Source organism: Aedes aegypti, chromosome 3, assembly GCF_002204515.2.
Source record: "Aedes aegypti strain LVP_AGWG chromosome 3, AaegL5.0 Primary Assembly, whole genome shotgun sequence".
Lineage (NCBI taxonomy): Eukaryota > Metazoa > Arthropoda > Insecta > Diptera > Culicidae > Aedes > Aedes aegypti.
In genome coordinates, this window is record NC_035109.1 from 373,278,436 (window position 1) to 373,303,939 (window position 25,504).

Sequence of the window (25,504 nt, forward strand, 5' to 3'; positions counted from 1 at the left end):
AATTCTTATTATTTTATTAGTTTTGACAAGACAATTTGTCATTCTTTTTTTTTACTTAATTTTCTTTTTATGGAAAACTTTTTGTAGTGTATAAATAGCGGTTTTCGTTTCTATTGTTACAATTTTTGTTTACCTTCGTTCTTCCTCCTGTTGTCCGAATCGGCAACTCTCTATTCATCCCTACTATACAGCGGCTACCGGATATATAATATATGTATATAATGTATATATTAATCATAATTCATAATAATAGAGCGTAATTGGTGAAGTTCCCTTCCCTTGCCTGCGTTCCTGGCGTGCGCTCGGTCGTCCCGATTCCATCCCTTGGCCGAAACAAGACCAAAGACAAGGCATTGGTACCGATTTGCTAGCTCTCATTTTTACCTACAAAACAAAAAGCTGTACAACGCGCGCACGCCATCTGTGATAATAATCCTTCTGTTACAAACAAAAACTCGCTTTCACTAGATATACCTTTCGCTATCCTACCACATTGGTTGAAACAATAAACGCGTAATTTGCCTTTCCGAGCTCATTTCCGGTCGCTTGATTTTCCTAGCCTACTACCATTTCTTTTCGCCTTCGTCATTTCTAATTGCTTGGGCAGAGCGCGTGATTTTGGTTAGTAACGATTGCTCCGCCTGCTATGATTTTGTGTTGTTACATGGTTGCTTGTGTGTTACTTCCAGTTCCTATTTACAAACTTACAAGTTATCAACTTTTCGCACACTTCTGTCTCTGCCCGTTCGTTTTTTTTTTTGCGTTTTCTTTTCCTAAGTATTTTTTGTGATTTTTTCATGCCGTTTCCTCTCATTTTTGTATGCTTTTTCGCCTAAAAAGAACCAAAAAACATTTTCTATAACATTCGTTTTCCTGCTGTTGTTGTTCTTTTTTCTCTCTTCCTTACCATCTTCTATCTATTTATCTAGGTTTCTTGTTTTTTACTATACACAGGTTTTCCTTTTTTACAATCTACTATACACAAAAGTGGTGATTTTTTTGTTTTTATTGGTTTACTTTGTGACATAGTTACAGGTTAACGGGGGGCGTGGAACAGTGGTTCGCTTCGCACAAAAGAAAATGTGAATTGATATAGATAACCAAACAGTGGACGATCAATCACTTGTTCAATTGGAAACGGTCTTCATCTGAAGAAGAGGATCTTGCGTGAATGAAACTTTCGATAAAATGTGACTCCGACTTGAAAAAAAGCATTGTGAGCGATTTCGATTTAATTTCGATTCGATTTCGATTTGATTTCAATTCGATTTCGATTCGATTTCGTTTCGATTTCGATTCGATTTCGATTCGATTTCGATTCGATTTCGATTCGATTTCGATTCGATTTCGATTCGATTTCGATTCGATTTCGATTCGATTTCGATTCGATTTCGATTCGATTTCGATTCGATTTCGATTCGATTTCGATTTGATTTCGATTTGATTTCGATTCGATTTCGATTCGATTTCGATTCGATTTCGATTCGATTTCGATTCGATTTCGATTTCGATTTCGATTTCGATTTCGATTCGATTCGATTCGATTTCGATTCGATTTCGATTCGATTTCGATTTCGATTCGATTTCGATTCGATTTCGATTCGATTTCGATTCGATTTCGATTCGATTTCGATTCGATTTCGATTCGATTTCGATTCGATTTCGATTCGATTTCGATTCGATTTCGATTCGATTTCGATTCGATTTCGATTCGATTTCGATTCGATTTCGATTCGATTTCGATTCGATTTCGATTCGATTTCGATTCGATTTCGATTCGATTTCGATTCGATTTCGATTCGATTTCGATTCGATTTCGATTCGATTTCGATTCGATTTCGATTCGATTTCGATTCGATTTCGATTCGATTTCGATTCGATTTCGATTCGATTTCGATTCGATTTCGATTCGATTTCGATTCGATTTCGATTCGATTTCGATTCGATTTCGATTCGATTTCGATTCGATTTCGATTCGATTTCGATTCGATTTCGATTCGATTTCGATTCGATTTCGATTCGATTTCGATTCGATTTCGATTCGATTTCGATTCGATTTCGATTCGATTTCGATTCGATTTCGATTCGATTTCGATTCGATTTCGATTCGATTTCGATTCGATTTCGATTCGATTTCGATTCGATTTCGATTCGATTTCGATTCGATTTCGATTCGATTTCGATTCGATTTCGATTCGATTTCGATTCGATTTCGATTCGATTTCGATTCGATTTCGATTCGATTTCGATTCGATTTCGATTCGATTTCGATTCGATTTCGATTCGATTTCGATTCGATTTCGATTCGATTTCGATTCGATTTCGATTCGATTTCGATTCGATTTCGATTCGATTTCGATTCGATTTCGATTCGATTTCGATTCGATTTCGATTCGATTTCGATTCGATTTCGATTCGATTTCGATTCGATTTCGATTCGATTTCGATTCGATTTCGATTCGATTTCGATTCGATTTCGATTCGATTTCGATTCGATTTCGATTCGATTTCGATTCGATTTCGATTCGATTTCGATTCGATTTCGATTCGATTTCGATTCGATTTCGATTCGATTTCGATTCGATTTCGATTCGATTTCGATTCGATTTCGATTCGATTTCGATTCGATTTCGATTCGATTTCGATTCGATTTCGATTCGATTTCGATTCGATTTCGATTCGATTTCGATTCGATTTCGATTCGATTTCGATTCGATTTCGATTCGATTTCGATTCGATTTCGATTCGATTTCGATTCGATTTCGATTCGATTTCGATTCGATTTCGATTCGATTTCGATTCGATTTCGATTCGATTTCGATTCGATTTCGATTCGATTTCGATTCGATTTCGATTCGATTTCGATTCGATTTCGATTCGATTTCGATTCGATTTCGATTCGATTCGATTTCGATTCGATTTCGATTCGATTTCGATTCGATTTCGATTCGATTTCGATTCGATTTCGATTCGATTTCGATTCGATTTCGATTCGATTTCGATTCGATTTCGATTCGATTTCGATTCGATTTCGATTCGATTTCGATTCGATTTCGATTCGATTTCGATTCGATTTCGATTCGATTTCGATTCGATTTCGATTCGATTTCGATTCGATTTCGATTCGATTTCGATTCGATTTCGATTCGATTTCGATTCGATTTCGATTCGATTTCGATTCGATTTCGATTCGATTTCGATTCGATTTCGATTCGATTTCGATTCGATTTCGATTCGATTTCGATTCGATTTCGATTCGATTTCGATTCGATTTCGATTCGATTCGATTTCGATTCGATTTCGATTCGATTTCGACTACCTTCTAAATTCGACACAAGACTCTTCAAATCAGAATTCACAATACTCTTCCAAAACATGATCGCCCATGTTTCTCCCCAAAAAAACAAGAAAGGAAAAGCGAATACGTCGTCCTTATCGTAAATATCAATTAAAAATAAATTAATTTACTATTCACAATTTTGGTTTCATCCCCTTACTGTTCGCCCCTAAACGATACGCAATCATCTTATCCAAACAGTATTATTCGAGCAAATTGGGCCAATTTTCATTTCTATCCGTAGTAACGATTTAGGTTCTACTGAATTTTTATAGTCCGATTTTTGGTTTCAAGCATTTTTAAAACTTTCATAAAACCTCAATTGTTACTTTGCATGACATACTGCGAGGCTAAACGACCGACCGTTCACGTTCAGCAATGAAGAAAACTGCTCGAATAATACCGCCTACTGCGTGAAGCGTCATTCCGTCACGACTCTCTTCCTCTCTTCGTCCCCTCATTCTCACTCACTCACACTCTCTCAATAAATAAATAAAATCTATATATTTTCTTGTGGCGTGACCATTCTCTCCTACGGTGAAACTCTATTCCATCTCTTTCTATCGCTGTCTCCTAACTATTGTTACGCGGATTCTGCTTTCAGGTTTCAGGTTCGGTTTCCTTGTCTATTGTAAAACAAAAATTCTCTGCTTTCTATTAGTCCGATTGTGTGTGTCGTTGTTTGTAAAAACAAATATGTTGCGGAGGGAAAAATAAATATCATTAAAATATAATAACTGGTACAAGTTGCACTTTTTAATTTAAAAATATAGTTTTCTTGTGAATGAGTAGTAGACTGAAACAAAAAAAAGTTCGATTTACATTTCTATTGTTCTCTTTTAAAACAAAGTTAACAACGTCCTAACCGCTACTATGTATTTATAGAACTGTAAAGGGGGGGGGGTGTATCTGACTATTGGCATTTGCGGGTGGTGTCTGTGTTTTTTTTCTGTGAATTGTTGCTGAGTATCTCTGGTTGATGCTGAAGGTTATTTTTTTCTCGCTCTTTCGTTCGCTCTCTCCCTCTCAAAAAATGTGTGTAAACAATAAAAACTTATCCATAATAAAAACAACGAATTTCAGTAATAACTATAGCTAAAAAGACAAAGAACAACATCATAGATTTGTATTGCAGGACTTCTGTTGTGTATGTGTGTGTTTGCTATCCGCTCATTTCCTCATCGGCATCTCTCTCTGGTTCTCACTCAATTCTCTCATTCTCAGTCACTCGCGGCGCGCAAACAGAACTTCTCTCTCTCGCTCTGCATTTTCCTTCAATTTTCTCTGCCTTTTCTCCTTCTAGTTTATATCGGTATATTTCTAATTTTTGGGGGAGGAACTTTATATAAATCAGACTTCAATTTGTACCTCAAGAAATGTGTAGTTTCGTGTTTCGCGTTCTAATTATTGTAGTTATAAAATAATTCTTTTTCGTGGTTGGCTTTGCGTGTGTGTATGTGTGTTTGTAAAAATCGGTAAATTTCCAATTCGATGCGGATTGCGGTCGATCTCTGAAACTAATTATATGTATTGGCTGTTTCGCTCGTTCTCTCTCTCTCTTTCGCTCTTTCGGTTTTCGTCGCTGCTTGTTGTTGCAATTGGTGATTGTTTTTTGCCCGGCGCAGTTGCTGCGATTGCTTGGATGATTACTATTGGATTATTTTTAGAGTTTCCAGAAAAGGCCTTTCCGAGCTTTCAGACAAATAAGTGTAAAGAAAAAGGCTTTCGTTAGCTTGCTGACAAAAGCTCTTGTATGTTTCCAGAAGAAAGTTCATATGAATCTTCAATTAATCTTGAATTACAGATTTTTTCAAAGCCTTTTCAGAGCTGCCATAAATATACTTTTTCGAGCTTACGCCTAATAGGTTATGTTAATTTCTATAGAAAATCTGTTTCTATCTTTTAGACAATATCTAATGCGATTCTCCAAAGGAAGTCTCTTGAGAACTCCTAGAAGATGCCTCTTCTGAAATCTGTCTTTTCGGACCTAGCATAGAAGCTCTTTTAAGCTTCCAGATAAAGACTCCTCGGAAGGCCTTTCCGTACTCCCGGAAGAGGGCTCTTCGGAGTTTCTAGAGTATTTTTTCAAAGCTTCCAGAGAATGATTATAACAAGCTCTCCGAAGGTTTTGAAGAATGGTTTCGGTGATACTAGAGAAAAGGCCTTTCTAGAGATAGAAACTCCTCTGCGAGGCAAAGAGGAGGCGATTTTGCAAATTTTCTGAGGAGAAAAAACTGAGCTCAAAATTTTCAACACAGATCCTCAAGCGATTTGAGTGAGAGTGCAAGAAAACGCGAGGATTTTTTCAGGTACTCTCTCTCTCTGTTGTTGCGAAGCTCACCTTAAGTCACACTTCAAAAGAACTCTTGAGTCTGCCGCCCGAACAAACAGTCCTCGGGGAGTTGTGAGAGCACCCTTTTTGATGGAATTTTACTCTGTTGTGTTTTGTGCTGCATCTTCCTCGCTCATTTTTCGTTGCCTCTCTGCTTAGCATTTTTTCGCTTCCTCGCAAAGAAGCAAAGGCAGCACGCTGCTCTAGAGTATTTCATGGGATTTCGTAAGATTTCGAAGGATGATTTTCCAGCAAGTAGCTTTTCCGAGTCTTCAGTAAAGGTATATCAGGAGCTACCTGATAGTCCAAACTTCCAGAGGAAAGCTTCTAAAAGTGCTTGCTATCTAAAGATTCTGAAATAAAGCTTTCGAGAGCTTCCAACAAAAAACTCTCCTGAGCTGCTAGGGGAGAGTTCTTCAAAGCTTCCTGGGGAAAGCTCTCCGAAGCTTGCAGGGGTAAGCTCCCATCCAGCAGAAAGCTCTCCAAAGCTTCCAGGGGAAACCTCTCCAGAACTTTCAGTGGAAGGGTTTCCAGAGCTTGCAGGAGAAACCTCTCCAGAGCTTCCAGGAGAAATCTCTTCAGAGCTACCAGGGTAAAGCTCTACAGAGCTTCCAGGAGAGAGTTCTTCAGAGCTTCCAGGGAAAAACTTTTCAGAAATTTTAGGGAAAAGCTCTTCAAAGCTTCCAAGGGAAGGATCTTCAGAGCTTCCATGGGACAGCTCTTTAGAGCTTCCAGGGGAAATCTCTCTAAAGCTTCCAGGGCAAAGCTCTCCAGAGCTTCCAGGGCGAAGCTCTCCAGAGCTTCCAGGGCAAAGCTCTCCAGAGCTTCCAAGGCAAAGCTCTACAGAGCTTCTAGGGGAAAGCTCTCCAAAGCTTCCAGGGGAAAGCTCTCCAGAGCTTCCAGGGGAAACCTCTCCAGAGCTTCCAAGAGAAAGCTCTACAGACCTTCCAGGGGAAAGCTCTCCAGAGCTTCCAGGAGAAATGTCTTCAGAGCTACCAGGGTAAAGCTCCACTAAGCTTCCAAAGGAAAGCTCTCCAGAGCTTCCAAGGGAAGGCTTTCCAGGGCCTCCAAAGGAAGGGAGCTTCCAAAGGAAGGCTCTCCAAAGCTTCCAGCGGAAACCGCTCCAGAGCTTCCAGGAGAAACCTATCCAGAGCTTCCAGAGCTCCCAAAAGAAGGCTCTCCAGAGCTTCCAGAGGAAAGCTCTCCAGAGCTTCCAAATGAAGGCTCTCCAGAGCTTCCAAAGGAAGGCTTTCCAGAGCTTGCGGGAGGAACCTCTCCAGAGTTTCCAAGGGAAAGCTCTCCAAAGCTTCCAAGGAAAACCTCTCCAGAGCTTCCAGGAGAAACCTCTCCAGAGCTTCCAGGAGAAATCTCTTCAAAGCTTCCATAGAAAAGCTCTTAAAAGCTTCAGGAAAAAGCTCTCCAGAGCTTCCAGGGCAAAGCTCTCCAGAGCTTCCAAGGGAAAGCTCTCCAGAGTTTTCAAAAGAAAGCCTTCCAGAGCTTCCAAAGGAAGGCTCTCCAGAGCTTCCAAAGGAAGGCTCTCCAGAGCTTCCAAAGGAAGGCTCTCCAGAGCTTCCAAAGGAAGGCTCTCCAGAGCTTCCAAAGGAAGGCTCTCCAGAGCTTCCAAAGGAAGGCTCTCCAGAGCTTCCAAAGGAAGGCTCTCCAGAGCTTCCAAAGGAAGGCTCTCCAGAGCTTCCAAAGGAAGGCTCTCCAGAGCTTCCAAAGGAAGGCTCTCCAGAGCTTCCAAAGGAAGGCTCTCCAGAGCTTCCAAAGGAAGGCTTTCCAGGGCCTCCAAAGGAAGGGAGCTTCCAAAGGAAGGCTCTCCAAAGCTTCCAGGGGAAACTTCTCCAGAGCTTCCAGGAGAAACCTATCCAGAGCTTCCAGAGCTCCCAAAAGAAGGCTCTCCAGAGCTTCCAGAGGAAAGCTCTCCAGAGCTTCCAAAAGAAGGCTCTTTAGAGCTTTCAAAGGAAATCTCTCCAAAGCTTCCAAAGGAAAGCTCTCCAGACCTTCCAAAGAAAAGCTCTCCAGAGCTTCCAACGAAGAGCTCTCCAGAGCTTCCAAAGAAAAGCGCTTCAGAGCTTCTTTTGTCTGTTTTCGCCATTAAACACTTTCATCATCGCCAAGCAACGCACAGCAACTCCGATCCCGTCAAGTTATCCTAAATAATATAAACTCCACTTGCAGTAAAGAAAATCATACATCTTCAAATCGCACCATTCGTTTTCAGTGTAAATCTAATAGTGTTATTCCTACGATTCCGTTTTTTATTTTCAGTGTTTCTTCAAATCTTCCTCGTTCCCTTTCTCTCTCGGTTTCTTCCCGTTCTAGTAAGCATGTTTTGCAGTTTGGGTTAGTAGTTACACATTAGGTAGTAGGTATATTTACACATTTTCGCTAGCTACAACTTTCCTTGCCTTCACTTTTAAACCTATACTCTACAGAAACATCACACTCATCATCGCACTTGTTTTCCTGCTCGCTCACACTTTGCACTCGAACCTAACCTAAGTAAAAAACAACATTATATATAGTTTCGTTTTCGATTCCGTCTGTTTCCTGTTACCTATCAAAAAAAAAAATTGTTTCCGTGTGTATGTGTCTTTCTCCTATAGCGTAAATTTCTCGGGCTTTGTTTTGCGATTCCTCTGGTTGCGCAGTTGCGTGGTGGGATGGAAATTATAGTTAATAGTAACAAATAGGAAATTAAACAAATGTATACGATACATAATATATTGCTTTAGCTGTCTGTCAGTCTGTGTGGGCTTGTTTTCTTCTATTTTAACTATAAAACATGGATATCGATTAAAGTGTGTTTGTTGTTGCGGACTGTTGTAAGGTTTACTAACGCAATGCGAACGCGATAGGAGTAGGAGTCTTTACGCGGGTTTTCCTATACTCGAATAAATACAAGGAGCACTAGATTAGATTTTAAGCGCGAGGGAAAGGAAATCTGTTGAATGTCGGAAGAAGTGTTCTGCCGTTGCCACGGTTACCGTGGGATTCTCGTTTGCTTATCGCTAAAAAGAGGTGTGAAAGGGACAGAATGTTAGGGGAGGGGGGGCCTTAAAGCAGCGAGAATTGGTAAGCTCTTAAAGGGTTTTTTGATTAATGTTTTCATGGTTTCTTTTAGCCTCTTTTGGTTGAATGTACGTGTGTGTGTATGTGTGTGTGCTTGATATTGCGCGGTGGTGTGGTAATTACGAACCAATCTTAAAACAAATTGAATGAAATGACGACCAACGGAGGCTTTCCGGTTTCCTAACCTACAAATGTGTATGTGTGTGTGTTTGTGTTGGTGTGTGCTGTTTTGCTGTCCAAGACGTGATTTCTTCTCTCTCTATATGTGTGCTTATGTTAGTACATGTTCGATGCTTTCTAAAACTTTTAAACTGGTTAAAAACGGATTTTCATTCCCATTTTGAATACTCTTGTTCACATTTCCTCTACTGCTGTCTCTGTCTTCTATGGCGCATCGATGCGAGTGTACCTAAGGCTAGCCTGTATCATTTCAGCTTGAGAGCATCGAGGTCGAAGCTCTGTTTTGGAACTTTTCGCTTGCCTGGCGCCAAGCGAGGGCGCCATCTTCCGGCAAGCATTCGGAACTTATGTTTCTGTGTGATTTACGTACGTGTTAGCTACAATCTATCTGGTTTTGGGATTCTTGGCGGACGGCGTCCTGTAACCCTCCTAAACATCACCCGGAGGTCCCATTGAGGGGGATCAAGCAGTGGCACCACCGCCGCTAGTGACAAGTCCGTTCCTTGGCCGCGCCGGAAGAACAGACTGTTTCGTAACGCCAGTTGGCCTTTGCTGTTGCCACTTGGAGGGATCGACGCGCCCGTTGGTTCTACTGCCTGTGGCCGAAATTCTGCTTCTATCGGTACTGATCGCATCGAACTCCTTTCCGTAGGGATCCGAGTCGAAATGGATCAGCGGTTGCTGTTTGTTGAAGGACTGTTGCTTTCTGTTCTGCTGCTTCGGTGGAGGTGGAATTACCAGCGCAGATCCACCGCCGGCAACACTGTTCACGTAGTCGTGCCTCCTACTGTTGCTGCCGTGGATGCGGGGACTGACGCTACGCGATTTGCCCCGTGAATCCATCTCCCGAATCCGGCTGGCACTGCGACTATCGCGAGCTTCCAAGCTTCCTCCCACTCCTCCTGCTCCTCCTGCTATTTCCCATAACGTAGATCTTGCTGTTACTGCACTTCCGTCGTCGGTGGGCAAGAATTCCACCTTGTCGTCCTCGTCATCATTCCCGTCCTCGTCGTCGCGATCAACATCCTCGTCTTCGTCCTCCAGGGGTTCCTCTTCTTCGGCTATGGTATCATCAATATCTCTACTATGATATGATATGGCTAATGAATCACAGATCAATCGGTTACCAAGTTGGTCACTGGAAGAAGGAACAGAGAGAATGGGCCATGATGGCGGTTATCTGAATTCTTTCACCGAAATTGTAGGCTAAGAACTACAATATGTAGTCGCTTAACGTAATTGGTAAGTATAACGAACGGCTATTTCAAATTAATAAAGTTTAAATATAAAGTTCATATAAGAAGTAAGCATTGAATTAGCTCAAAAAAAAGAATGAAAAGATATTGTTAAGAGTAAAAATATGCGAGAAATGAGTAAAGATGAAACGAGTAATGCATGTGGAAATGAGGTTACTTCGTCTTAGGAAAATAATACAACAATTACGATAAGAACTCGTATAAAACCATCACCAATTATTAGTCATGTATTATTTTGATCTGATTATTATGTCATCTTAGATAAGCATCATAGCTGTGATGGTAAATTCACCAAAATGGCTTTGGTGAGTGATTTTGACGGATAGCGCCGACAATTTTCGTCGCATAGGATTCATCGAATGTAACGCGGTTGTTGCACCATGGTCAGATTCATTTCCCGAGCGCGTGCACGGAAAGAAATAACAATTGTGATTTAAAAAAAAAACAGCGGAAAATCAACTGATGATCATTGTCGTTCAACTATTATCTAACGTTTTAATAAAAATAAAATGCTTTTAGAAGTGCGCAGCAATGGTAAATCGGTCTGATGTATTCTGCGCAGTTCATATTTATTTTCCACACGTTCTCCTATAATTGTTTTTAATCCTCTTCGATACCGTCAATCCGCCCCCAAACTGGATGGCGTACACTCAGCTCAACGCAATTTATAATTAAGTATTGAGTTGTATATATTAGTATATATTAGTTGTGGTGCCAGAGGACATCTTGAAAATCCACTGAGATTCTTTCAGAAACCCTTTAGAAATTATTATATGTAGTTATTTCATCTTGGGTTATTATGGAAAACCTTTTCAGGATTCTGCTGTAAAATTCTGGAATTCTGCCGTGAAATTCTAGAATTCTGCCGAAAATGATTTAATGATTGCTTTCCAGTGTAATGGAATCTATTTTAAAAATCTGGGTTCGGGGATTCTCACAAAATTTCTCGGGATTTCTTCTGGAAATTCAATCGAAATTATTATTTAAATTCTGATATTCTCCCCGTAATCATTCAGTATTTCTTCCGTAAAACTTTTTGAAAGTTCTTCAAAAATCCCTTTGAGATTCTTTCCGAAAAATGTCTTAGATTATACCTATTATTCTGGAATACTCTCGGAAAGACGCCTGAGACTATAATTAAAAAAATCTATTATTTCACTTCACTTTCTTCCGTGCAAATTCTTGGGATTCTTCCGGAAATTTCTCTGGAATTCTTTTGTAAATCCCAATGGAATTCTCCCAGGAATCCCTGTGGAATACTTCCGAAAATCCTGCTAAGAAGCTTTCAGATGTCGGGGATTTTATTAAAATCTTTATTTATGGAAATCATCCGAAAATTCCCCGGTAATTGTTTGGAATCCTCCTTATATTCGTACAGAAATCCTTCTTATATTCTTACAGATTTATTGCTATTGATTTTATTGTTTCTGTCTGAGATAATTTTGTATATCCAGAATTTTTCCGAAAATTCCTTCGTGGTTCTTAAGATTTTTTTTTCTAAGATTCTTTGAGAAAAAAATTCTGTGATTCTTCCGGAAATTCATAAGGAAGTGTTTTTGATTTTTTTCGTGATTTAGCGGTGATTTTCCTTGGAAATTTTCCTAAATCCTTGGCGGAATTTTCTGAAAATCCCTCTTGAGTTCAAATGGAAATCCTCCAAGAAAACTACCGGACAGCCACTGGGACTTTAAAAAAATACCTATGAGATTCTTTGATTACTGATTTCTTTTTCTGAGCATCTTTTGAAAGTGACTTTTAAATGGTTCTGGAAATTCCATTTGAAATTATTCCGTAAATCTTTCTGGAGCTCTTCTGGACATCGTAATTATTCTGGAAAATATTCATGAAATCTTCTGGATGTCTGTGACTTTTCTTTGAATCTTTCAGGGATTCTTGCGAAACAACTTCTGGGATTCTTTTGGATATCACTGTGAAAAACATTCAAAATCCATTCGAAATTCTCCTGAGATTGTTTCAGATATTTACGAGAATCCTTAACCCTCTAATACCCAAATTTTTATTTTCGATTTAAGTATTATTTTTCGTAATCTAAGATCGTTCTAAACATTATTCATTATTTATTTTTATACGCAAATTTTTAAATTTTGGTTTTAGATGTTTATAATTTTTATTTTTCAACATCCCTAGCTTTTTTCATTTTTTCTTGAAGCCTTTTGTAGTTGTTGATTTTTGGCAATAATAAAAATTTAAATTTTTACGGCACTTTTAAAAACATTAAATTTTTTATTTTTCTTCGGAGCGTATTTTATTTTCCGTGTAACTAACGGAATAGCAGGTTTGATATTATATTAATACCACCAGGCTCTTCTTTTGTGTTAGGTTGATCGTAGAAAAATATAAAAGGTACGATTTTTTATATTAGGGGGAGATCCCCCAGTGCCGGACAGCACCCAATACCGGACAAAGTCGAAACATTGAGAAATCATGGTCCAATCAAGATGGTGTATTAGTAGAAAAGAAAGCTATTATGTAGACTAATGTTTGCGTAGAATAACACATCCTTGAAATATGCATGCCTTTTTAAAAAGTAGAAAAGTTTGAAAATCTTTAATAAATTGACGTATCCACTTAATTTTGAGCTTATTTAGTAAATATTTTCAATATGAAAAAATAGTTTGGATCCCGCAAGCATGATCGAACATAATCCTAATTTGATAGTTTGAATGTATTTTGTACCATAATTGAACTAAATAAGGACAAATTACAATTTTGCTTAAACACCTCCTGTCCCTCAGTTTCGGACAGCTTGATTTGTTATATCATATCTTTGTAATTATTGCATCAGTGTCTCAGAATACTTTCATTTTTCATGGGTTCCGACGATCATGGTATCAAACATGCAATAAAATTAAGAAGAATGAACATTCAGAACAACATCGTAAAAAGTGTAATTTTTCATCATATATGAAAGAGGTTTTTGATGCCTTGCAAACTAAAAAAACTCAAATTATTCTTGCAAATGTTGCAAATGCATTGAATTGGTAATTCTAAACTATTCCTATAGTGTACACATTCAATGATGTTCAAATTTATAGAATTCGAGGCATTTCCAGATCGTGTCCGGTATTGGGTGCCACCTTTCGAGATCGATCAATTTGGTACTAAAATTCATCATCAAAATTCAGTGTCAAAATTCATATTTATACTTTCAAATTTATTTTTGTACACTATAAAAATGATAATATTTATCATATATGGGTAACACGAGCCCATAGAATCAATATTTTTCGAATTATGAAATTTATGGCTTAAGTGTCCGGTACTGGGGGATCTCCCCCTACACGTTAAATGAACCCCAGGCATTTGTAGGTTATATAAGAATGCAATTTTTCAAACAATTTCTAAAAATACAAAAAAGTTTCAAAAGTCATAAAAAACTTTTCTAATATGCCTGTTATGAGTCAAGGTATAAGCCAAAAATAAAAACATTTTTATTTCCGAGCTACGAAAATCCTCCTTTAATTCCAAAGCAATTTCCAGAAGAATTTTCAGAAGGATGTTTTTAAGAATCCTGGATATTTTTCCCTAAGAATCTCAATGTCATTTCTGTAAAAATACCAGAACAATTTACGGTTGAATCTCACGGTAGAATTCTTGAATGCTTATCATTCAAGCAGAATTCCAGTCGTGTTTACGGATGAATCTCGGCAGGTTTTACGGAAGAATCCCAGCAGAATTTCTTGAAAAATTCCAGTAAAATTTCTGGAAGAATCTTCGAAAGATGTTTTGAAGCCCTCCAGCAGAAAGAAAGCAGAAAGAAATCTGGGGGTATTTCAGAAGAATTTCGAAAGAATAACAGAGTTTTCTTGAAAAAATCAGGATGCTCCCAGATCCTAGAGGTAATTCGGGAAGAATTTCTGCAAGAATCCTCAACAGAAGGATTTAAAGGATCCTCAGAAAGATTTTCGAAAGAATCCCAGAAGACTTTCCGAAAGAATGCAGAAAGATATCCGGAAGATTTCCTACAGGATTTTTGGAAAAGTCCCAGAAAAATTTCAAGAATATTGACGTAAAAATCTCAGTGGCATTTCTAGAATTATTTCAGAAAGATTTTCGTAAGCATCCTCGAAAGTATTCTAAAAGGATTCCGAAAGCATCTCAGGTGATTTCCGGAAGAATACCAGAGGTATTCTCATAATAATCCCAGAAGTATTTCCGGAAAAAAAGCCAGAACTATTTTCGGAGGAATTCTCGAAGAATTTCTATTAGAGTCGTAGTACATTTTTTAGCAAAATCCTCTAAAAATATCCAGAAGAATTGCAGCAGGATTTTTGGTAGAATCTTCCATTAATTAATTAATTTCCGAAGGAATCTTCGAGAATTTCAAAGAATTTTAATTCCAGGATATCAAAGTAATCCTTAAGGAGATAAACGAAAAATCACATACAGATTTCTGCAAAAATTCCAATAAGATGTCCAGAAGAATTTCAAAAATAGTACAAAAATAAATGAATCCAAAAGCGATATCTGGAAGTATTCTGTGATTTCCAGAAGAACTTAGAAAAAAAAGAAGAAATAATCTCAAGATTTCCAGAACAATCCCAGAGAGGTTTTGAAGGACTCAAAAGTGATTTAGGGGAAAGGGGAAAATTCCAAAGAATTCTAGAGTAATTTCTGGACCAATGTTTTTTTATATATGCTGTATCAATATTTAAGCTCGGTATGTTGAACAGCTCAAGAAAAGTAAAAATTTCTGCTCAAGAAATGGTTGAGAAATTTTCTACAGTGAGCTCCATTTCAATTGACATTTCTTTTCAACTGCATACTGCGATAAAAGAAAAATGCTCTTCTTGAGCATTTCTTGTAAGAAATTTACCACGATTACTTTTCTGTTGAAGTGCATACTTCCCATTAAAAGTAATTATTTATAACAAATAAGTATGTATGGAACAGTAACAATTTTAATTTATCGCCATAATTGAACGACAATTTTAATTAGAATGTGCATCCACCACATCATCCCTCTCAGAAGCATTTTGATTCTCAATGTTTTTTGCGGTGATTCAGAATTGTAATCACATACTAGTTTAATTGCATGTGGTTTCATTTAATATTTAAAATATGATTCGTTAAGCATGTTGATCCTTCGACATGAACCAAAGAGCATTGCTTGAAGTTATGAGATTTTTTCGATTACATTGATTACTGATTTATTTTTCCGAGAATCTTCTAAAAGTTACTTTCAACTGGTTCTGGAAATTCCTTTTGAAATTATTCCGTGAATCTTTCTGAAGTTCTTCTGGACATCGGAATTATTCTGGAAAATATTCATGAAATCTTCTGGATGTCTGTGAATTTCCTTCAAATCTTTCAGGGATTCTTGCGAAATAACTTCTGGGATTCTTTTGAATATCACTGTAATTTGGATATAGAATTCTCATGGGATTGTTTCAGATATTTACGAAAATCCTTCATGCAGAAGTGATTCTTCTGTAAATCGACCTGGAGTTCTTCTATAATCCCAAAGCAATTCCAAAAAAAAAAATATCAGAAAAATATTTTTAAGAATCCAAAGAATCTCAATGGAATCTCTGAAAAAATACCAGAACGATTTACGGTTGAATCTCACGAAAACTTCCGGTAGAATTCTTCAATGATATCCGGAAGAATGACAGTCGTATTTTTGGATGAATCTCAGCAGGTTTTACGGCACAATACCAGCAAAATTTGTTGAAAAATTTCTGCAAAATTTCTGGAAGCATCTTTGAAAGATATTTTGAAGTCTATAACAGGATAACAGAAAGTAATCTGGGGGTATCTCAGAAAAAAATCCGAAAGAATGCTAGGGAGATACTCGAAAGAATAGATTTTTATAAAAAAAAATCAGGATGCAAAATCAAATTTTGACTTCGCCTTCCTTGTGAAAAATCTTACCGCATTTGGTGTTCCCGCATTTGAAGTTTGCGTTTCAAACGCACACAGCAATATTTCCGGAAAAAATCTAGAGTTATTTTCGGAGGAATTTTCGAAGAATTTCTAGTAGAGTAGTACATTTTTTTATAAAATCCTCTCAAAATATCCAAAAGAATTGCATCAGGATTTTTGATAAAATCTTCCATAGTATTTCCAAAACAATTTTCAAGAATTTGAAAAAAAAAAAATTCTGGATTCCAAAAGTAATCCTTAAGAAGATACACGGAAAATCACATACAGAGTTCTGCAAAAAAATCCAAAAATATGTCCAGAAGAATCGCAAAGGAATCCCAGTGAGGATTTGAAGGTATCATGAGTGATTTAAGGAAGAATCCCGGGAGAAGCTCCCAAAGATTTCTAGAGTAGTTTCTGGAACAATATTTTTTTTCTCGTATGATTTATATATAAAAAAACTTTGATTCAAATATATTTCTTGTGTAGCATTAAGTTTCACTGCAGACACAGCTAGTAACATCAATAATAAATTTAATTTTTAAATCTTTTAAGCACATCCAAATTAAATAACCGTTCAAAGAGTAAAATACCATTCTCATGAGTTTTCGAGGATCATATGGTCGGTATTTAGACAGACCACACTAGATGAATTTTGGAGCTCTAAGAATACGTAAAGAACTCCATCAATTTTAAATCTTCCATGTTATTTTGATACAAATGTATCATCAAATAGATAAGTTCCATTATTACAGAAAACATATATAATATTTTGATGTTTCACATGTTTGGGGTACATTTTTCTAACTCAATAAAAAAAAAAACACTTGGTTCAGTCTGTCTGAACACCGACCATATCTATGTTTGTTACATACAGGTCGGACTCGATTATCCGGAGACTCGATTATCCGGGGACTCGATTATCCGGAATTTTAGACTCGATTATCCGGAATTTGTTTTTTGATGTTCTTGTTTTTCAATTTTTATGCATAAATCTGAGATAATTTGGTATCGCAATATACAATATGAATGGTTTTGCAATTTTGAACGTATTTAAGAAAAGGGGGGTTTAAAAAAGTGGTTTTTTGTGTGTGCTGGTCGAAATTTTATTTTTTCTTGTAGAGAGTCCTACTGTTCCTAGAAATAATTTCTGGCTACGCCACCGGGTCATATAAATCAAACAACAAAAAAAGATAATATTTAAGTTCTTTTATCGAAGATTTCAATGTTTTTCTAAGTGATTCGATTATCCGGAGGATTCGATTATCCGGAATGAAAAAAAAATCGATACTCCGGATAATCGAGTCCGACCTGTACTTGAATTGTGCTGATATTGATATTTGCAAGTAATTTTAATGAATAAGTATGTATAGAATAATAACAATTTTTATTTATCCCCATAATTGAACGACAATATTAATTAGAATGAGCCTCCATCACATCATCCTCTCCTCTCAGAAAAATTTTGATTCCCAATATTTTTTTTTGCGGTGGTTCAGAATTGAAAATATCAAAAGTCTATTGTAATCACATACTCGTTCAATTGCATGTGGTGTTATTCGATATTTAAAATAAGATTCGTTAAGCCGAACATGTTGATCCTTCTACAAGAAACAACAACGAGCATTGCTTTGAGTTAAGAGATTTTTTCGTACCGTTAAGTCACCAGTCACCGTGCGGCCTCCATTCACCGTGCACATATACAAATTCCTACAAAATATTCATACAATTTTTACAAATTATTCTTTTGTCAGCAAAATAAGATAAAACTGATGAAATGAAGTAGTTTTTATCACAAAGCATTTTGAAAAACTTAGTTTATGTAGTCAAAATCATGTGAACTCTGTTTGATAATGATATTTTTCAACACTCTTAGTAGAAACGCCAAAAAAACACATTTTTTCATTTTAACGATAGAGTATGAAATTTTTTGAAATTTCAACAAGTTTTCACTGTGGATACTATTAGTAAGATGTATTTCATCGTATGGGCAATAAGATTTTATGCAAATTAGATTTTTTTTTATTTTGTTCCAGTCGAAACCCAAATGCACGGTGAATGGACCCTTTTCAATATATATGGTTCCTATTACCGTGCATTAGTGTAAAAGGCATGAAACTATTCGGCAATATTAGATTTATTGTTATGTTGCCATTGAACTACTTCATAAGTAGTTTTTGAGTGAATATGGAATGGTTTGGACAATACAGTCAAACCTCATATAACGGTTTTAATGAAAAAATAATGATTTAGACAATTTTAATTTTTAATGGTTTTTATTGTAAATGATGATTAGAATACTCTTAAAAATGAGTGCGCACACTACTAGCAACATAGTTGCACCATCAACAACGTTTCTTCGAGATACAAAATTAAATCATGACGAAAACTATACGCACGGTGAATGGTGCACTAGTGTGCACGGTAAATGGTGACATAGAACGGTACGAGGCGACCTTAACATTACATTTTCAAACATAATTTTTGAGTAATTTTTTGTTATGCATCACTAGTTTTAGATTTTTCCCTGAATTATTATATAATTGCACGCTACGTAGTGGTATTCTAGTGCGCTTCAAATTATTTGGAAAAGTTATATAATTTTTTGAAGTGCAAATTTTTCTTAAATGCACGGTGAATGGTAGCTTGACGGTAATGCACAACCAGCATAAACGTTCTTCCCCTTTTGTTTGTGTACTAATTATAACTTCGACATGTTGCAAAATAAGTGGAGCTTCTTTTAAAACAAACTTTTACATCGATCAACCAAACCTTAGAATATCCAATGAATTAATGCACGTGTTCACTAATTTGACGTTTGAGCGGTGCCAAATTCACTCGTTTCCATGGTCACGTAAATAACACGGCACCGCTCAAATGTCAACGAGTGAACTCGTGCATTGGTCCATAGCGGAAAAATAATCATAATAATCGATCATTACAAATCGAGCCGAACTGGGGCTCTTTCCGTGCGCGTGCGCTTTCTGCAGAGCTGTCAAAACAGACATTTGTGCCTTCCTTCTTTCGCTCTCCTTCAACTCAACAACTACTCAGCACGATCCACCTCGAGGTGGATTGGTGAGCTGTCTGGTTGATGCAGATGAACAATCATCGTGTAGCGCGACATCATCATTGCCCCAAGCTTGCAACTCACCAGAAAATCGTGATACAATTAACAACGACCCTATTGGCTTCAAAATATCATCGATTTTCCCCGCTACACCTTCATGCCAGAGAAGAAGAAGTTCAGCAAACTGTATCAACATTAGCTGCACTCACCCACCCTCTCGCATGGGTTAGACGATTTGTATTCAACTGTCGCCTTGCAAATGCACGGTGCCCCGACAGACCGTTATTATGTAAAAAAATTGTCCATCAAATCTGAGTACAGGGCTCGATTCCTGAGGTCATTCTGCATCTCTGGACCAATTTTTAAAAAAATCCCTAGGCGGAATCTTGAGAATTCTTTATTTGAAGTTTTTGACTAAAAATTTCGATATAAACCATATTGAAATTACGCAATGGCAATGGAAAAAAAAACCTTCAAAAACGTTTAAAAAAGTTGGCCAAACTATTCGCATCTAGTATGTAATTGTTACCGTAGTTAAAATTAGAAATATTAACAACTGACTTAACTTACCACAGTGGCTTAAGTATGTTTTTACATGACTCAAACCAGTAAGCTTAGTTAACTAGATTCAAATCTAAGAAATAAATTTCAATATGATATTGATGTTTTGTTCGATAAACGTGAATCACTCAATGCTGAATATTATTTATTTACAGCTTATTTTTTGACTTTCACACAAAGTGACCAGCCCACTTAAGTCTGCCGTATTTATTTTGCCTTATAAAATTTGCTTCTTTGTACATCTGGTACTACTCTTGATGTTTACGTCTAGTTTTCCACCGAGTATTGCCCTCAAAATTTTACATACCTGTTCTACATTCTCAGTCAAAACATGTTTTTTACAACACGGAAAACATTATTGTCATATGTCACAAGTGTTCGAAGATTATCAAAGTCAAACAACTTCAAACAAATCCCGATTAAGTATTATTAAGCTATCAACATCTCTAGGACTTCCATTATATATACCTGCAGCCATTTACTTTGTTTTAATAGCATTCATTGTCAAACTGTTTATTGATTTCTAGACATCCGCTTTATTTTGATAATGACGTGAGCGTACCAAAGCAACCAAATCATTGCAGATTTTAAACAAACGTTTGATACTTTCTCTTATCGACTATAACAGTAATCACATGGCTTATCTCCGGACTTTTATTATGTCACATTCATTCTAAGATCCCTGTTCTATCGAAATCACAACATTAGTAATTGTAAATTTATTATTTTGTATTATTTCAATCGGTTTAACGTAGAAATAAAACAATTAATTAAACTGAAACAATTAAACTATAAAAAACATACTTAAGCCACTCCGGTAAGTTAAGTCAGTTGTAAATATTTCTAATTATAACAATAGTAACAATTACATACTAGTTGAGAACAGTTTGGCCAATTTTTTGAGCGTTTTTGTAGAGTTTTTCAGTGCTATTGCCTAATTTCAATGTGGTTTATATCGAATTTTTTAAGTCAAATCTTCAAATCAAGATTTCTCGAGATTCCGCCTAGGGATTTTTTTAAAAATTGGCCTAGAGATGCAGAATGACCTCAGGAATCGAGCCCTGTACTCAGATTTGATGGACAATTTTTTTACATAATAACGGTCTGTCGAGGCACCGTGAAATGCAAATCGATTAGTTGGTCCACTCACGCCAAAAGAAGTGGATACTTCGCTAAAGTGGATAATGAAGCAAATTCAGAGCGATTGCTTTTCTTCGGAAATACGCTTTTTGCTAGAACATCCTGGTCCAGTAAAGAAAAACTTCAATTTCAAATGTCCTTTGAAGAAACTGAATCCGTTTTTGGACACTGAAGGATTATTAAGAGTTCATGGTCACTTGGAAATGTTGGATGCACCTTTCGATACCCGTTACCCTACTATACTTCCTACAAAACATCATCTAACTAACCTAATTTCTTTTTGTATGGCATTTAGTTGGAGCTGCCTGACAACTTAACTTGTCAAGGCTGAACCCTCGATCTGGCTTTTGTCAAGTTTCCCCTCTTCTTCTTCTTCTTTCTGGCGTTACGTCCCAACTGGGACAAAGCCTGCTTCTCAGATTAGTGTTCTTATGAGCACTTCCACAGTTATTAACTGAGAGCTTTCTTTGCCGATTGACCATTTTTGCATGTGTATATCGTGTGGCAGGTACGAAGATACTTTATGCCCTGGGAATCGAGAAAATTTCCTTTACGAAAAGATCCTCGACAAGCGGGATTCGAACCCACGACCCTCAGCATGGTCATGCTGAATAGCTGCACGTTTACCGCTACGGCTATCTGGGCCCCCTAAGTTTCCCCTCTACCAGGACCAATACTCAGACGGACTAGGCTATGGTGCCCACATGGACACTGTTTTTTTATTAGTATTGTGACGCGATAGTTTTTGAAAAATACCCATATTCCCTTGCTTCTGAGAAAAGGAAGCGTTGTGAAAATCAGCAGCTCCATCAGAAATAGTTTGAAATAGTAGTGCAGTAGTGTCATTCATTACTAATACTGTCTACTCAAAATGGTTTTGAATAATTTGTCATTTAGGTGCTATTCTGATTACCGTTTTGATTCATATTACGGACAGCTTTTAATTCCGGACACTCCACTTTGTATGGGAAACATTTCACACGAAATGTTTCAATTTTTGCCGTTCAAAAGTTCTCACTTTCAAGGCTCGTATTAACAAGCATTCTCCATAGACCTCTATGAAAATTTATAATGTCCAACTTCTTTAGGCGTCTCTGGTTTAACTATTCAATTTGATGATTTGACTTTTCTATTTATGATTTGTTTGACCTGTCCGGAATTCGAATCAAAGTGTCCGGATTATGAGGCAAAAGTAAGGAAGCGTCCGGAATAAGAATCATGTAAAGTTCACACATTTCTATTTATTTAAAATTAATCATGTATTGGAATCGAAATCTTCACTCACCATTCGAAAGTTTAGGGGTTTGAAGGTTCGATAACATGGAGGAATCATACGGAGTGATTTATTTTACATGCTTATTTGTGAATTATACTTCACTGAGGCCTTAAGTGTCCGTAATATGAATCAAAACGGTACTCCTGTCTTTTACGTAAGATTAGAGGCTTAAATGTCAATTGCGTGGAGTCTTAACAAAATTAGGCTGTTTAGTAGTAGCTCTAGTTAATTTCAGTTTTTCTTGTTAAAGTACCGTCGTTGGGGGTGACAATGGGTCAAAAAGGGATATGCGCGATTTATTTTTTGAATAACTATCGCAATTTAACTCCAATAAACTTCAAATTTGGTGTGTATGTACTTTGATGATACATTACCAACTGTTCAAAAAATTAAAGACAAATATTTATTCACAGCGGCACCACAAGTGAATGAAAAATGACCCAATCTCACCCCATAGAGGGGGTGACATTGGGTCACTGAAATTGAAATAACTTGTTTTTGAGAAAATGATTACAAAACCATTCACAGCTGAAAAATATTGATGGAATACGATGCAAACAAGTTAAAAAGATATCTAAGATGTTTCACAAATATAATAAACCCACTTTAATGAACGATTATACCAAAAAAATTGAAGATCTATGAGAAAAAATATGTAAATCTAACATTTATCGTCAAGCTTAAATAAAATTCAATGTTTTTTCCCTCAAATTGTCTTCAATGTCTCATCACCAATGCCATGAAGCCTATTCAGTTCCCTAAAGGTGTACTGAAACAGTGATTATTTTAAATCTTCGCAAATAGTTAAATTTCGGTGCGACATTCCACGATCTTTACAATTCAGGCAGATGTTGACGTCATAATCCCAATATTTCAGCGATCCAACACATTTGTACTTGCGTGAGATGTTTCTATAATATGAAAATACTGATAAATAATCAAATTTAGAAAAAAAAAACACCCTTTTGATAAAAAATTACGATGTTGCTGCGCACGAAACACAGTTGCTGGTTTGAGAAGTTGTCAAAATGCGTTGTATTGTTATTCAATGCACGGAATACTCAAGTAGACTTGTTTGATGTTTCAGAGATGCTGTATATAGAAAGAATAAACACATCTTAATGAAAAAAGAGAACACCCGGCACCGTAAAATGTCAAAAAAAATGGACTTGGAATTTCATTTACTATCGTTCTTGCTTGACCCAATCTCACCCCCATTTTCAATGTTTTAGACATCGTACCGAAAAAAAAATATATTTTTGTGGGAAAATCAAACAGATTCCGGAAAATACCTGTGATGTGTAATGAAAAGACTTTCAACATTCTACTAATACAACGATAGAGGCTAGAGTACATGCGTGATACTTTGTACAGGAGAAATTTAATGTTGTAAATTTTATCTAGTTTCAACATGCAAGTTTATTGATGTAGTAAACAAAAACTACTATTTCTAAAAATGTATATTGTTATGAATTATGTGTAATAATATGTTCCCTAACATATGAATTATTAATTTTAGTAATATCAGCGTTATTAGCTGAAATATTTCACAAAACATATTTTTCCGTTTTGACCCAATCTCACCCCCTAGACCCATTGTCACCCCCATCGACGGTATTTATTGGTCTTTACGATCTCAGCGTCTTACTTTCCATAGTCATTATTATAGTGAATATTTAAGAGTAAAGTTACCTTAGGCTTCTACAAGATTAATTTTTCGGTGGCAAATGCAATGCTTCACAACGCCTACTTTCTACTTGTAAATTTTGCGAAAATGAAGCTGGAATTAGATTATTTATACCGTTGTTACAAAAGAGGTATTTCTTTTTATGGCAATGTAAAAACCATTTTAAAATAAAATTGTCGCCACTTATTTGTACTCAGTGAATCTACTAGTCATTTTCCTCAGAGTAATATTCCCTACGACATGATAACGATGTGTCTAGCTAGCTAATAGTAAGAGTGGCTACGGATCATTCTGGTTAGGAAAAGGCAAACTGATCATCACAAATAGTATTAATGTTCACTTCGAATAGATTGATTATTTGAAATGGGCATCAATTCTATCAATGACGCAGCATGTCCGTTGGATCACATCCGAGATATTAGCGCGTCTATGCCATATGAATTATGACGCGGCTTTAAGGTGATTATAGAACAAAGCCACACTTCAAATTTTCAAGAGCACAAGACTTGAGAACCAAACAGCACTCCGCGTTGAAAATGTATCCCATTGGTCTCCACCAGCAAACAAGTAATTTGATTGATTTTCAACGCGAACTGTTGTCAGATTCTCCAGTCTTGTGCTCTTGAAAATTTGAGGTGTGGCTTCGTTCTATAATCACCTTAAGCAAAAAAATGCCAAAATGTGATACCACCACTGCAGGTTACGGCTTTGGTTTCCATCATATGGGCTAATGGATTATGCCCTCCCATCGCGGCAAGGTCGCATACCAAGGGGAGGGAGTAACAGCCATAACAACTTATTTAGCTAAAAATATACATCCGTATTTATTTTTGATAAATACGCTGTTATTCAGCTACCAATGTTACTAGAGTAAGACGTTGGTTTTTAACAGAGAGCATAAAATAGCTTCTACAGCACTTGTAAAATAGGGTTTTGTCTTATTTATCTGAAAAAAAAGATATATTTGTATGCGGATTGATCAGTTGTCACGTACGACATTTATAATTATTTGCAATGCCTACATGGCGACCGTCTTAAGAGTTGTACCATCTAACAAGTAACATTCACATGTTAAATCTACGAATATTGTTTAGTGCTTCATGAATAAACTACTTCCTTCAACTAAAACACCCCCATAGTCCACTACCCAAGACATCTTCGACAAACACAAATGTGAGCTAGAACGTGTAAACGACAGACAAACGCTGGCAATCGCTACCAGACGCAAATTGAACTAACATTAGACCAACAAATAAACTAACAAAAGCACCGAATGTTATAAAACTAAAAAATATATATCTTCTATTTCGAACATTCCCAATTGAGGGGCTTGATTTGCGGGGATTCCAATTCCGCCTTTCCGTTGGGCATTGGTGGTTAGCGTGTTCCCTATCACATCATGCACAACGGATAGCGGCCGACAATCCAATCAATTTGCAGGTTATTTCCAATTTCGATTTATGCCAAATTTTTCTCTAGCGCCAAATCTATGAGGGGGGCCAAAACAGGGTGGGTCTTAAGATTGAAAAGAAAAAGACGATGAGGTAGGTTTGTGCAAGTACAAACAATGATGATAATGGTTGAAGAGGTGAGGATATGATACATATGAATTGGATGAAGCGTAATATGAGGGAATTGTACGTCAATTTTCGGGAAATGACGTACAAACGTGCAGTGAAATGAAGGGTTACAATAAACGAGCAA

At 36.8% G+C, this 25,504-nt stretch overlaps 1 protein-coding gene across 5 annotated transcripts in view; it reads right to left on the bottom strand.

The window, feature by feature from the left end:
• Positions 1-7,965: 7,965 nt before the first annotated feature.
• The window catches only part of LOC5574210 (insulin-like receptor), a 255,669-nt gene continuing 238,130 nt past the window's right edge, over positions 7,966-25,504 (bottom strand). For 4 of the 5 annotated variants that reach the window (XM_021851493.1, XM_021851492.1, XM_021851491.1 and 1 more), the window contains one exon: positions 7,966-10,062. In XM_021851493.1, the coding sequence (XP_021707185.1) occupies positions 9,387-10,062 (676 nt within the window). In that variant the 3' untranslated portion in view covers positions 7,966-9,386. The remainder of the gene's footprint in view (positions 10,063-25,504) is intronic. The other variant, XM_021851494.1, reaches the window with a different exon arrangement.